The 13,304-nt window shown below is 59.3% G+C and overlaps 1 protein-coding gene across 4 annotated transcripts; it reads right to left on the bottom strand.

Annotated features, from left to right (window-relative positions):
- LOC309889394 (tropomyosin beta chain) lies at positions 1 to 13,304 on the bottom strand (the record flags this gene model as incomplete). 4 transcript variants are annotated; one of them, XM_082782197.1, is made up of 9 exons in its annotated part: positions 1 to 273; positions 3,035 to 3,104; positions 3,297 to 3,359; positions 4,013 to 4,088; positions 4,333 to 4,403; positions 4,527 to 4,644; positions 5,980 to 6,113; positions 12,454 to 12,579; positions 13,191 to 13,304. In XM_082782197.1, 9 exons carry the CDS (start codon positions 13,302 to 13,304, stop codon positions 191 to 193), a joined length of 855 nt encoding a protein of 284 aa, XP_082638323.1. In that variant the 3' UTR covers positions 1 to 190. The 4 variants fall into 4 exon arrangements, with proteins under 4 accessions (XP_082638323.1, XP_082638325.1, XP_082638324.1 ...); XM_082782198.1 differs by lacking the exon at positions 1 to 273 and adding an exon at positions 2,474 to 2,686; XM_082782199.1 differs by lacking the exons at positions 12,454 to 12,579; positions 13,191 to 13,304 and adding an exon at positions 8,839 to 8,970.

Here is a 13,304-nt window from a genome sequence, read left to right on the forward strand (position 1 = left end):
AGACAGGACAGAGCCGTTCGGGCTGTGCACAGACAAGATGCCCCTTGAGCCACAGTGTAAGGCTGCAGGGCTTCCCTTTTCAATGGATGCGTGGATTTGGCCAAGATGCAGTTCAGCTGATGACATCCTGAGCGTGCCAGTGGAGTGCACGTGTAGGGTAGGGAAGAGGGGTGGGGGCTCCCCAGGCAGCTCAGAGGTTGTTCAGCTCCAACAAGGTCTGGTCCAGGACCTGGTGGATGCCCACATTCTCCTCTTTAGCACTGGCCAGACTCTCTGTGAACACAAGGGACACCCAGCCAGCCATGAACACAGACATGGCATAAGCATATCCAGGCACAGTTGGACCCACGCACACAGATGGGCAGCTCAGTACGGTAACAGTCTGAGGGGGGGCGTCCCTGTCTAGCAGCCCCAGCACCAGCAGGGATGAGCCCAGACCCTCTGCGATCCCTGGGGGTCAGGCAGTCCCTGCTGTTCAGCTTCTCCCTCCTCCCACTGCACCCTCTTGCCCTTAGCCAGCCCCACCAGGGTATGGGTACCACTCTCCAGCCAGCTGCCACTGTGGCCCCATCTCCCCATCCTGCTGTCCCTGCTGGCTACAACGGGCATATGCACAAACCCTCAGCCAGCGAAAGAGGAGAGCCAGTGCCTGCAGCACGAGCCAGGTGCTCTGTGAAGAAGAGTGAGACAGCAGGCCAGGAAGGCGGGCAGAGAGGACAGCAGAGAAGGAGCAGACCTAATGAGGCTGCAAGGACGAGCTCCGCCAGGCAGCCCAGTGCCAGGGGAGCCTCCTCCAGCGCTGGCTTCCAGATGGCATCTGCCTTCCTGCTAGAGATGGGGATGGGATGAGGGCTCTGCCCACCCAGCATCCTGCAGGGACCCCACCGCGAGGGCATCCTCCCTGCATGGTTTGGGGTGCCCAGAAGGAGGGGGAAGCAGCTGGCCACCTGGGACAAGAGGAGGAAGGCAGTGACGCAAGACGCAGCGACAGAAGCCACTGTGTCCCTCTCCAGTGAGGCCAGGTTGATGCCAGGGGACAGCCACCATTGTGTGGGCATCCCGGGACATGGCAAAACCCTTCATCCCTCTCTCAAGAAAAAAAACATCACCTCTGCAGGGGCTCCCTGTCCCCCCAAGCAGGACAATTACCCCAGGGGGGAGTGGGCAGGGGCTCCCAGCCTCAAACCAGCCTGGTCAAAACGGCAGGGAGCAGTCGGGGCTGGGAGCATCCTGGGGGCGGAAGCCTGGGCTGGGGCTGGAGCTGTTGCAGCTCAGTTGTTAAGTTCAGTAAGAATGACCTGCAGCTCGTTAGTGAGAACGCAGTTTTTCTCAGCTTCCTGCCGGGAGTGCTCTAGAGAAAACAGAGATGTCAGCACAGCAAAGGGGAGAGAGAAAAGCAAGTTAGTGAAGAGACAGTGCTGCCCACAAGAGCCTTCGCTGGGCACCTCATGGCCACCTAGTCGACACTGGGGACCAGTGGGGATGGCAGGAGGAAGCAGCCAGTCTCAGGTATATCAATTCTGAGACAGGGTTGTAGGGCAGGGTAGGATGCTGAGGGAGGAGGAGGAGGATTGGGGACCCATTTATGGGCCAGGAACCGCTGCCAAATAGTAGGGCCAACCCCATTGGCAAGAGCGGGTGATGGAGAAGAGCGGTCAGGGCTGTGAGAGGTTGTTGCGATGTCCAGGAGTGCAGATGGGGAATGGACAGGACCGGGTCTAACCCTATTAATTCAGGCCAAAAGAGTGATGGAGAACATCTTGGAAGGTGGCACAAGATGAGGAAAGCTGTGCTCAAGCGAGCCAGAGGTGGTGGGGGACATCCCCGGGCTGAGGCACAAAGGGGCTCAGCTGCAGCCATGCAGTCCTTTTGGCCACCTCCCGCCCTTGGCTGCCAGCACCCATGTGAGACAGCAGGAAATGAAGGATGAGAGTGGAGAACCAGAGCAGCATGAAGAAAACAAAGGAGAAACCAAGGAGAGAAAACACTTTATTGAGACCAACTCAGTAACCCAGAGGGACAGAACAACAACAACAACAAAAAATAATGAAATGCAAACTGAAGAGCAATGTGCAAAGGAAAGCGGGGAGCGGGGAAGGGAGCAGTGGGGCTGGGGGCTGCCTGCCTGGGGCCGGACACCCCCTCAGCCCCCAGGCCAGAGCCCACCCCTCCTCAGAGGTGCTGCTTCTGGACGTGTCCCCCTCCCACCCTAGGCTCGGTGAGAAGCACCGAGGCTTTGCTGGGGGGATGCGGGATCCCCGGTTCTTGTGCTGCCGGGGGGGTGGGGGTAGGCTGGAGCAAAGGGCTCCTGGGCACAGCTTCGTCCCCCCTGCAAGCCACCTGTAACCCCGAGGCGCATGGGGGCTGCTCCCCTTTACCCCAAACACCCCATAGCGCCTACACCTTGTTTTTGTTTTCCCCCAAAAGAGGGACACTGCGGGGACACCCCAGGCTGGCTCCTGTGACCGCCAGCCGCGGGCCAGGAAGGACAGAGAGGGAACAGGGCAGGCAGGAGGAGCGGTGGGGGGGGCGGGTAGGCAAGCGGCTGAGCTGGGGAGGAGGGAGGCAGGTGGGGGAGGGGTGCCAGTGCCCAGCGGAGGGGCTCAGAGTGAGGTGATGTCATTAAGTGCATTGTCCAGCTCCTCGCTGATGGCTTTGTACTTCATCTTCTGTGCATACACTTCATCTGCAGGTGGGGGGAGGTGGGGGGGGGCAGGTGGTGGAGCGGGGATGGGGCAAGTGGCAGAGAGAGAATGACGGTGAGCAGGGGATGAGGGTGGCAGGAATGTGCAGGTACGGCACTGGGCACAGGCAGCATGGATGCAGCCCTATTTCCCACCCAGGGACCCCAGCACTCCACCCCCACAGCATCCTAGCCTCCCTCCTGGGGTTCCTGCCCACCCCCTGCACAAGGACCCCTGCCTCAGCTTGCACATGGGGTGCTTCAGCCTCAGTCCGGCCAAGCCCCCCCGGGAATATGTCCTGTTCCGTTCTCCCTGGGAAAGAGGGGCACAGGGCGGCAGGGCCATTTTACCTTCTAAGTCATCAATGGTTTTCTCCAGCTTTGCCACAGACCGCTCAGCAAACTCTGCCCGGGTCTCCGCCTGTGGAAGCACAGCAGGAAGAGGCTGAGCGTGATGGGGATGTCCCTAAACCCACATCCCAAGCCTGCCCCACACCCCAAAACTGCCCCATTTGCATCTCCTGCACCTCCCACAAGCTTGGGAGGTGAGAGATTATTTTGCTGCTGCCAGAGTGTGTCCTGTACCCACAGAGACCCAAACCAAGAGCCTTACCTCCTTCAGTTTTTCCCCTAGGAGCTTGATTTCCTCCTCGTACTTGTCCTCCTTGGTGGAATACTGCAGGGACGGAGAGGTGTGCCCATGAGCCCCGTGGGACACCACTGGTCATCCTTCACCCCAGCGAGGGAGCCCCATCCCCCTCAACCCCAAGCACTGTGCCCAGCCCCAGCAGCCCCTACCTTGTCAGCCTGGGCCTCCAGGGACTTCAAGTTGTTGGTGACAATTTTCAGCTCCTCCTCTAGGTCACCACATTTACTATATCCCAAGTGGAGGTCACCAGGCAGGGGAGCAGGGACGGGAAGGGAGTGATGGAGGAGAGAAGGGGGAGCAGAAAGAGCGGGCGCAGGGAAGGAGGAAAGAAAGAGAGAGAACAAGTTGAGAGAGGAGAAAACTCAGGTAGTGCAGGTGGAGGAGGAGCAGAGCCACCAGGCGTGGGTCCCTTCCTTGTGCCTCTGTGTGTCACCATGCGTCTCTGCTGCCACTGCTGCCACCGTGCTCCTGCATCCCTCTGAGGAGGAGAGCGGACATGGAGGAGCGTGCCCAGCCCACGCTGGCTCCACGCCTGCCCACAGCGATAGAAGGAAAGGCAAGGTGAGGGCTGCGGCCGAGGCAGCGGTGCAGAGAGGAGAGAGGTGGCTTGCGTGGCTTGAGAGACAGCGACAGAGAGAGAGGGGGCTGCTGCACATAGCCCCATGCCCCTGCTGCAGTACCTCTTCCTCTGAGGCAATGAGGGATTTGAGGGTCTGGTCCATGGTCCGCAGCTCCTCCTCCAACTGTCTCACTCGGCTGGGGTGGAAAAGGGGTGCCCCGGGGGGGGGGGGGGGCAGCAGAGAGCAGGTCATGGACGTACCGGGGGCCAGCATCCCTCTGCCTCCCCCCCACTCCCAGCTCACCAGCCAGAGAGCACCCCAACGGTTGGGAAGGGCCATCCCTGTCCCCACATGGACACACAGCTGCCCCTGGCTTTCACGGACATGGGGCAGGGCTGGTGTGGGACCCTCATGTGTTGCACGCCGGGTGCCCTGCTCACCTCTCTGCAACCTCTGCCCTCTCCTCCGAGCGCTCTAGCTCTCCCTCAAGGACAACCAGCTTGCGGGCGACCTGTTGGTGGCATCAAAAGGCAGGCGTCAGATCCAGCTCGGGGTGCAGGGCTTCAGGGGGGTGACCCCAGGTGACACTGGGGGTCAGGGCTGGGGAAGGGGGCACATGGGTGCTGGCATGCACCTCCTCGTATTTGCGGTCAGCCTCTTCTGCTATGTGTTTGGCCTCCTTCAGCTGCATTTCCTGGAGCTCCATCTTCTCCTCATCCTTCATGGCCCTGTTTTCGATGACCTTCATGCCTCTGAGGAAAGCCAAAGCAAGAAGATTAGGAAGAATTTCTTCAGGGAGAGAGGGGTCAAGCAGTGGAACGGGCTGCCCAGGGAAGTCCCATCTCTGGAGGTATTTAAGAGACGTGTGGACCTGGCACTAAGTTTAATGATGGGACTTGGTAGGTCAGTTGGTGGTTGGACTGGTGATCATGAAGGTCTTTTCCACCTAAATGACTCCGTGATTCTAAGATGTTATTGCTGTGGGCTGAGGTAGCACCTGCACCTCCTGCCTGCCCCCTATGCTCTGACACTGCCATCCTCCAGCTCCAGCGACATGGGACATTGCCTGGGGATACTGGCACCCACTTGGCCACCCCGTGCAGTAGGGTCATGCCAGTGGTACCCCAGGGATGCTGCTGTGCACAATTAAAGTAGCAGAGATGCCCCAAGGCCACCCTGGGGCCATGTCCCAGAGCAATGAGATGTGGCCATGGTGCCTCTCAACCAGGCAGGTCCCCAACTCATCACCTGGGGGGGGGAAGATATGTGCAGTCCATGTAGAGCTAGCCACAGCCTCTGCAAAAGCAGCCTGCAGGCCAGCAACCTTTAGGAAATGTTAAGAAAAATCCAATGGCAAAGCCTTTCCTCACTCAGGGGTGATGCCCACAGACAGGGACACCTGAGGTGGGACACACAGCAATCACATCCCACTTGGCCCTTCTCCTCTTGCTCAGGTGTTGCTGCTCAAACTGCTCTTTGCCAGTCGAGGCCAGCTGCAAATTGCCAATTGTTCACACAACTGTCAGGAAGGTGGTGATGTGTCTAGGTGCTTACCATGATACCCTTGCACCCTCACCTTCATGGCTCCTGCCCAGGAAACATGTGTGCCACAAGCAGGCACTTCATCAGAGGATGGGCCAATGCACCATATGTGCTCTGCAGTGCTTTCCTGAATTAGGCCGTTTCATTCCCCAGGGCCAACCTCAGTTCCTGGGCACAGGAGTCCCCTCCTGGGCTTTGCTCAGCCCTTGAGCAAAGGAGTCAGCTCTGGGGCAGGAAACCAGCTCCAAGCACTCTCTGGCTTTAGCCTGATATTTGAATAGGCATCCAATCACATTTTTAAGGATTTTATGGGTGGCCTGGAAATTTCAAAGTATGCAAAGATCACCCATAGCATGGGGCGGGGGCGGGTTGGACTCCATGTTGTCCTCTCATCCTTTGCAGTCTGCAGGAAACTAACACAAACCCCATGAGGTCAGTTCAATTTTAAGGCTCCCAAAGCCCTTCTGCAAAGACAAGGGGTCCTGCCTTCAAATCAAGGGTGACCTAAGGCAACCCTGGCTGTCGTCATTCCCCCCCCATCACACCTCTCGCTTTCATCCGCCGCCTTCTCAGCCTCCTCCAGCTTCTGCAGGGCAGTGGCCAGGCGCTCCTGGGCCCGGTCCAGCTCCTCCTCCACCAGCTGGATGCGGCGATTCAGAGAAGCCACCTCAGCTTCAGCCTGTGGAGCAGAAACCCCTCTGTCACCGCCCATCCCCACTCATTTTCAGCAGTTGCTTTTGCATTTGCTAGCTAGAGCACCCCTTCGTACCATGTTGCACTCCCACAAGCGCTCGCCCGGCTGGGGCACACACCCCATCACCCTTCCACGAGGACAAAGGAGCTTTCCCCATCCCTAGCATCTCATTTGATGCCACAAAACTCTGTCCTGAGTTTGGCATGTGCAGCCCCTGCACCACATCTTTGTGCCCCCAGCCCTGGAGATGGAAGAGACATGCTCAATGGGTCGTGTTATAAATGAAATCTCAACTCAATCTGAATTTAGTAATATTTATAAAAGGCAAGTAAACAGCACTGGGTGAGCAGGGAGTCTATGCTCTACCAACACGCACACACGAACATCGAACCTTCTAAATATACAGAACATTGCTTTTACATACTAAACCTGAGTACACCTATGCATATGTACAATCAGAAAAGGTAATGTCCATGACTGGGGGAGCATAGTTGGAGTTGGTAATCCTGGTTGAAGTGCTCCCATATCTTCCATGACTTATCATATAACAGTCTCCATTTTCCATTTGTGTTGCCTTTTTTTCATCTTGAGGACAGGCTCCCCTCTTATACCCTTCACCCCACAGCAGTCCTTTTCAAAAACAACTTTTCATTGGTCAAACAACTTTGCCCAGCAACAGCAAACACCCAGCAACTTCCATACCTTAACGGCTGGAGAACAAGCAACCCAAGACTGCATGGAGTCTCCTGAATCACCCTTCTTTGTTCCCTCTAAACTCTTTTACATTCCTGATGGCCTCATCATTAAGAGTCTGCCCACATCTCCCCCTTCTTTATTAATATCAACCATCTTCTTGACACGAATTATTACTCCATATATCACAGGTTGGATGGCCAGGGTGGCTGTGCCATCACAGGGATGGTGTTTGGGGTTTGCAGAGCAGTGAGTAAAGGAGGAGGAATGCCCTGTGCAGATTTACTCCTGAAAAGAGGATGGGAGCCAATTGTGGATTTCCTGTTTATAGATGTGGCAGCAGAGCCAAATAGCTGGGACGCCTTCCCTGGCCCCACACCGCTGAGCCTCACTGCGCCATGGGGCTGCTTGGAGCCCCTGTGCCCCCCCCCCCCCCCGATTTACAGCCTGGCACCAGGGGCAATGGAGTGAGTTGCCCTTGGCGGGCTGGATCCTGGCCAAACCGAAGCCTCCGGCTGGCAGGACAGGGTCCTATCTGCCCCCGACCCCTCCACTACCCTCCTCCACTACCCCCTCCACTACCTGTTCCCAGGTTCCCCGTGCGCAAGCCCAGGAGCCGGGCAGGCCGGGAGCAGTGGCCCTGGCCCCCTGCCAGCCCCTCCATGCCTGGCCCTGCGCTCTTTCCATTTGCTAAGGCCTCCTGCTCCATCACCACTGGGAAATGCTGCCTCAGCAGCTCCTGGCCCTGCTCCCCACGGGGGTGGTGGGGGGGGAGGCTGCTGGAAGGAGGGGGGTGGGAAGAAAAAAACCCTGGGGTGCAAAGGGATGGGCAGCAGTGAGAGCACCAAGGGGCAGGCAGCAGCCCAGGGGATCATGCCTCCTGCTCATTCATGGGCTGGAGCAGGCCTGGCCTGGCCCTGTGCTCCAGCAGCGGAAGCACCCTTGGGACACGGAGCGGAGGGAGTGGGGAGCCAGGTGGGGATGTCCCCATGCCCGCCACCACAGTCCCCCATAGGGTGCTGGTGGGCACAGCCAGCATCTCTACAGATGCTCTGCCTCACCCCAGCGGGGACTTTTCTCCCTGGGATTGCCCCCCAAAGTGGGTCAGAGCTGCCCGAATGGGCACTCGGAAATGTACTCACCAGCAGCTCCTGGTGACCTGGAAACTGATTTGCGGCTGCAGGAAGGGGCTGTTTCCTCCCCACACAGCCCCAGTAACAACAGCCCGGGTACTGTACCCAGCTCTGCTGCCCCTGATAGCGCAAGGATGTTAAATGAGCGGGGAAGGCATAGGAAAAATAAACAAAACAAAACAAAAACACACACACAAATACCCAACAACAACAAAAAAGCCACACCAGGAACAAGATGCAACCTGGAAATGCCATCCTACCAACATAAGAGTGGAAATGTTGGCCGACGGCAGTGTGATGGGGTGGCTTCTCCCTGCCAAGGGACATGCTGGAGAGCAGGGGGCTCTGCTGGGAAGTCAGACCCAGAGCTTGGCATGGGATTCTCAGCCAAACCTCAGGAGGTGGGGGGAACCCTTTCCCAGGGTCTACTGGCCCCAGCCAAGCCAAGGCAGTGAGCTGGCCACTGCCCTGTGTCCTGCCAGCTGGGGAAGCCGCAGTGAGCCCTGTCACAGGAGCATCCCTAGCAAGGTCCATGGGTACCTCCCATGGCACTGGGCAGCCCACTGGCAGCGAGGACCCTGCCCAGAGCCCCCCACCCCATACCTGAACCCAGGGGGCTCTCATGCACTGGGATGCACAACTCGGCTGTGCCATGCCCCCCCAGCTCTCTGTCCCAGGGGCAGTGAGGATGCCGGTGCCGGATCCCACCCAGGCATGCCATGGGGCAGCTGGGGATCGGCTGCCCATGCTCGTACCAGGGCAGCCAACACCCAGGAGGGCATACAGTGCTCCGCTTCCTGGTGTCTGGCCCTGAGGGGCTGGCAGCCGTCCAGCCCCCCTTGCAGCAGGGGGGTCCCAGGGGTCCCCAGCCCCAGGAGCCTTACCCGCTCCTGGGCCTGCCGCTCGGCATTGGCCTCCCGCTGCAGATGCTCGGTGTGCTCCTCCGCCTCATCAGCCACCTGCTGTAGGTTCTGGATCTTCTTCTTGATGGCATCAATGGAGCTGATGCCGGCCATGGCCGTGTGGCCAGCGGGGAGCACAAAGAGTCTGTGCTGCCGAGCCCTTTGTGGGATCCGCCTGGCTTGGGCAGGAAGCGCTCAGGCGGCAGTCGCTCCTGCTGCCCACCCTGCCTCCATCCCTTCCTGCTCCTCCTCCTACTGCTGCTGCCGCCATGGCCTGCCAGGACCCAGGCCCACCATGCTCCCCAGCCAGAGCATGTGGTGCCCCCAGTTGGAGCACATGCTCCCCCCCCCCTGGCTGGGTGTGCAGCCCCTGCCCTGAAGAGGAGGTACGTGCCCCCCCCGGCAGGACACACGTCCGCCCCAGGCTGAGGTGACAAGCCCCCCCCTCCTGAGGGAAGATGTACGGTGCCTTCTGGGCATGGCACATTGCCCCCCTGGGCAGGGTGCATGGCTCCCCACCCCAGCTAGGGTACAGGGTGCCCCCCAGCATAGGGGACATAGCCCCCTCCTGGAACAGGGCACACAGTGCCCCCCCAGGCAGGAGTGCATGTCCCCGCCAAGCTCCAGCAGACAGGCAGAAAGGAGCTCAGCAAGTCAATTTTGCTGGGGGGACAAGGGTCCAAGGAGTCTGAGGGGGTGCCCTGTGGGCCCCCACAAACAGAGGAGTGGCATACCCGTGGGAGCTCCCCAGCCTCTTCACACACCTGCTGCAAAGCCGGGGGGGGGTGGGTGGGGAGAATTTCTGCCCCATAGGTGAGTCAATGAGAGGGATGGGGCAGGCGTCCCCCTGGGTACCTGGGCACAGTGTGCCCCCCAGTGTCTCAACCCCTTGGCATGTGCTCCTCTAAACTGGGACCTGGCCGGCAGCCCCACAAAGACCCCTGGGGCCAGTGCCCCATGGGAGAGGCCAGTCCCCCAGCTCTGCATTTTGGCCACAGCAGATGCCCCAATGCATTAGGAAGGCATAGCACAGTGGCACTCAATCCTGCCTTAAGGAGCTCTGACAGCTCCCGGGCAGCCCTGACCTTACTTCACACCTGCCTCCAGGGACGCCGATTCCTGGGCTGTTCCTGCTGGCTGCCATGGGGTCTGGGGCCACCCTGTGGAGGGCAGCACCCAGACATGCCACTGGAGGGGGGGGCCTGCAGCCCCATGCCCCTGGCCAGGTGGCAGCAGCATGGGAGCACGTGGCCTTGTACTTGGCCCCGGTCCTTTCCCGCTCCCAGCATGACACTCGGGCACAGAGCGGCACATGGGACACAGGGGTCCCACTGGCTAAGGGGCAATGGGATATGGCAGCAGAGGGCAGGCTGGGGGGCAGGCACCCTGGTCCTGTGGCAGCCAGGCTGGGTGCCTCCTGCTCTGGCCCCACCCAGGGATGCAGTCACTTCCCAGCAGTGCCCCGTTCCCTCCCACTGGCTCAGGGAATCACCAAATAAGAGCAAAGTCTCAGCTTGGGAGAGCAACGGGGCGGGAACTTGGTGAAGCCTCCAGGATCATGGCCTGGGAATGGCAGAGCCTGAGTTTCCCTGTGCTCAGCGGGCGGCTGGAGACAGGCTGGCCATTGGGGACATGTGGGGCTGGAGGGGCTGCAGGGAATAAACCCTGCTCCAGCTGCTGTTGGACTTGTGCATTGTCCCTGTGGGCTGTCCCTCTTGGGGGACAAGGAGATGATGGGGCCACGGTGGCCTCATAAAGCTGCTGGGAAGGATCCACAGCTCCATGGAGCTGCCGACCTGGGGCTCTGTCCTGCTCCTCCTTGCCGGAGCAGGGACCACTTAGTGCTGTCAGCACATTCATGTCCCCGCCATGGACACCCGGTGACTTCCAGGTCTTGCACAGAGCACAGACTGTCCCTGTGAATGGCACAGACAGCCTGCCCTTCCCAACACTGCAGCAGGGCTCCTTTGCTGCGACCCTGCTCCAGACCCTTCCCTTGAGGGGCCAGAGGCTCCCCGCCCCCATACCTGCCAGGATGGGGGGAAACCTGCTTTCCTCACCAAAGCCCGCAGCCTTTCCCCACTGCTGTGGACCTCTCTCAGTGCCACCGAGCACCCCTGAGTCCCCCCCACATCCCGCCAAGCCCCACACCGAGCTCGCCCCACCCCATATGGATCCCATCAGATGGGTACAGACCCTGGCACGGACCCTGGAATGCAGCTCATCCCTCCCTGGCCAGTCCAGCATGCCTGCCTCTTGCCAAGACAAATGAGCCCTTCCAGAGTATTTCCAATGTTTTAACAACTTGGGTTTGTTTCTAACTTTGGGCAGGCCCGAAAGGTCAGCAAACAGCACCAGAGTATTTCTCAGGACAAACTTCTCAAAACTCCTGCAAGATGCAGCCTGGCGCTGGCTGGAATCTGGCACCTTGTGGCCCAGAGCTTGGGGGGGCACACAGGCTGGGGACACCCCCTCCTCACCCCAGGAGCTGCTCTGGGGACAGCCACCTCGTCTGTCCCTTTTGGAAACACCAGGAATGATGTGAGGCAGGCACTGGTGGGACTGGGGACACTAGGGTGGGCTCTCAGGCTGTCTCCTCTTTCCCCCTGTGCCTGCTTCTCTGGTGCCGGCACCCCTTGTGCCCATGGAGGCTGAGGGTCCCTGTGAGGTGGCATGGGGGGTGGGTCCTGGTCACTCCCCAGGGACTCTAGGCTACCCTGGGGACTTTACTGCCACTGCTTGTCCCTGCCTACTCTCCTCTGTCCTTGGCAGCCACCTTGGAGATTTGACATATCTCCCCCACTTGGCTCCATAAAACAGCTGGGATTGAATTTTTGGTTCTCAATCCTGAAAAGCCTGGCCGTGCCCCTGCTGGCTGCACTCCCGATGGCTCCCCTTTAGTTTCTACTCCAGTTTCCAGGGTTGGTTTTCATCAGAGAAGGACTGGCTATCAAAAGGAGGATTTATTTATAGGGTGTCAAATACCCTGTGTGGCACTGCGGGTTGTTATACCCAGTTCCTGAGCAGCAATGAGGCCACGCACAGCTGTTCCACCCTTCATCCTGGTCAGGCACAAGCCAATTTCAACACCTTCCTAACATCTCCCTGCCAGGATCCATTTCCCAGGAGAAACATCAGTCATGGCCCTAAATAAAACTCTTCCTGGCCTTTCCCTTCCCAGAGTACAGGATGGCATGTTGGAGCCCAAAAGGACTGTCCTCCCACGAACTCCAAGCATCCTATGCAACCAGTGCTCAGCAGCTGGCCACAGGCGAGAGCTTTTCCTGTTTCTCTGCTCTTTTTCACTTTTCTAACACATTTGTGTGACCACTGTGGAGTTTTCCCTCCACATGTATTGGCAATGCATGGCGAGGCTGCTTGTCCCTGTGTTTTGGGGTGCTGGGACTGAGCAGTGCCCCCGTACCGGAGGCACCTGCGTGGGACCTGCCTGGCACCCACTGCCTGGCTTGGTGTCAGCATGGCAGGGACGGATCCTGCCACCCTTCCCCACCAATACTTGCCATATAAGGCTCCCCTCTTCCTTTGCTCCCCCTCCCAGGGTCCAGTGCCCACACAGAAGAGGGGTTGCCTACGTACATCTGTGGCTTTCTTCTCCGCCTGCTCCAGCTTCTCCTGGGCCTCCTTGACGGACTCAGAGTACTTCTCCACCTCATCCTCCGTGCCCTTCAGCTTCTTCTGCAGGCCCTGCTGTTCCTCCTCCAGCTGCGGAAGGGATGGATTATGGGGGCACCCACAGATGGATTATGGCACCCCTGACGCACAGTTGGTCACCCTGGGGCACCCACCTGGCAGGGGACAGTCACCCTCATCCCAGGGTGGCCCAGGCTGGGGGCACAGCAGTAGCAAGTGGACACAATCACTCTGTCAATTCAGGGGTCACACATCCTTAGGAAGCCCCAGGTCCCTTGGGGCTGGAGCACCCCTGAGCCTGGAGGGGGCAATGGGGTCCTGATTTGAGGACACAGCTGCAGGGGCACCAGGAAGGTCCCCATCTCTGTGTGGTTGAGGTGGGAGCATGCTGCCCCCAGGGGTCTCCCTGGCAGAGGGACAGGGAGTTGGCACTGGGGTGTCCCACCAAGACCCAGTGTATTTTGGAAGTGCTGAGGCCAGGTACAACAGGCTGGGACACTGGTCCCCAGGGCTGGCCACCCAGCAGGGTGAGGTCCCCAGGGCTGGGTGTCCCCAGGGTGGTGGTTCCCAAGGTCGGACACACAGCAGGGCAAGGTCCCTGGGGTCAAACCCCTTTAGGGCAGGGGTCCCCATCAACTTTTTTTTTTTTTTTTTGGGGGGGGGTCTGTGGGACACCCACCTACCTGCTTGCAGCGGTCCTCTGCCTGCTTCTTGTCAGCCTCTGCCTGCTCAGCTCGGTCGATGGCATTCTCCTTGTCCAGTTTGAGCATCTGCATCTTCTTCTTGATGGCCTCCAT

This window comes from Aythya marila, assembly GCF_965140915.1.
Source record: "Aythya marila genome assembly, chromosome: W".
NCBI lineage: Eukaryota > Metazoa > Chordata > Aves > Anseriformes > Anatidae > Aythya > Aythya marila.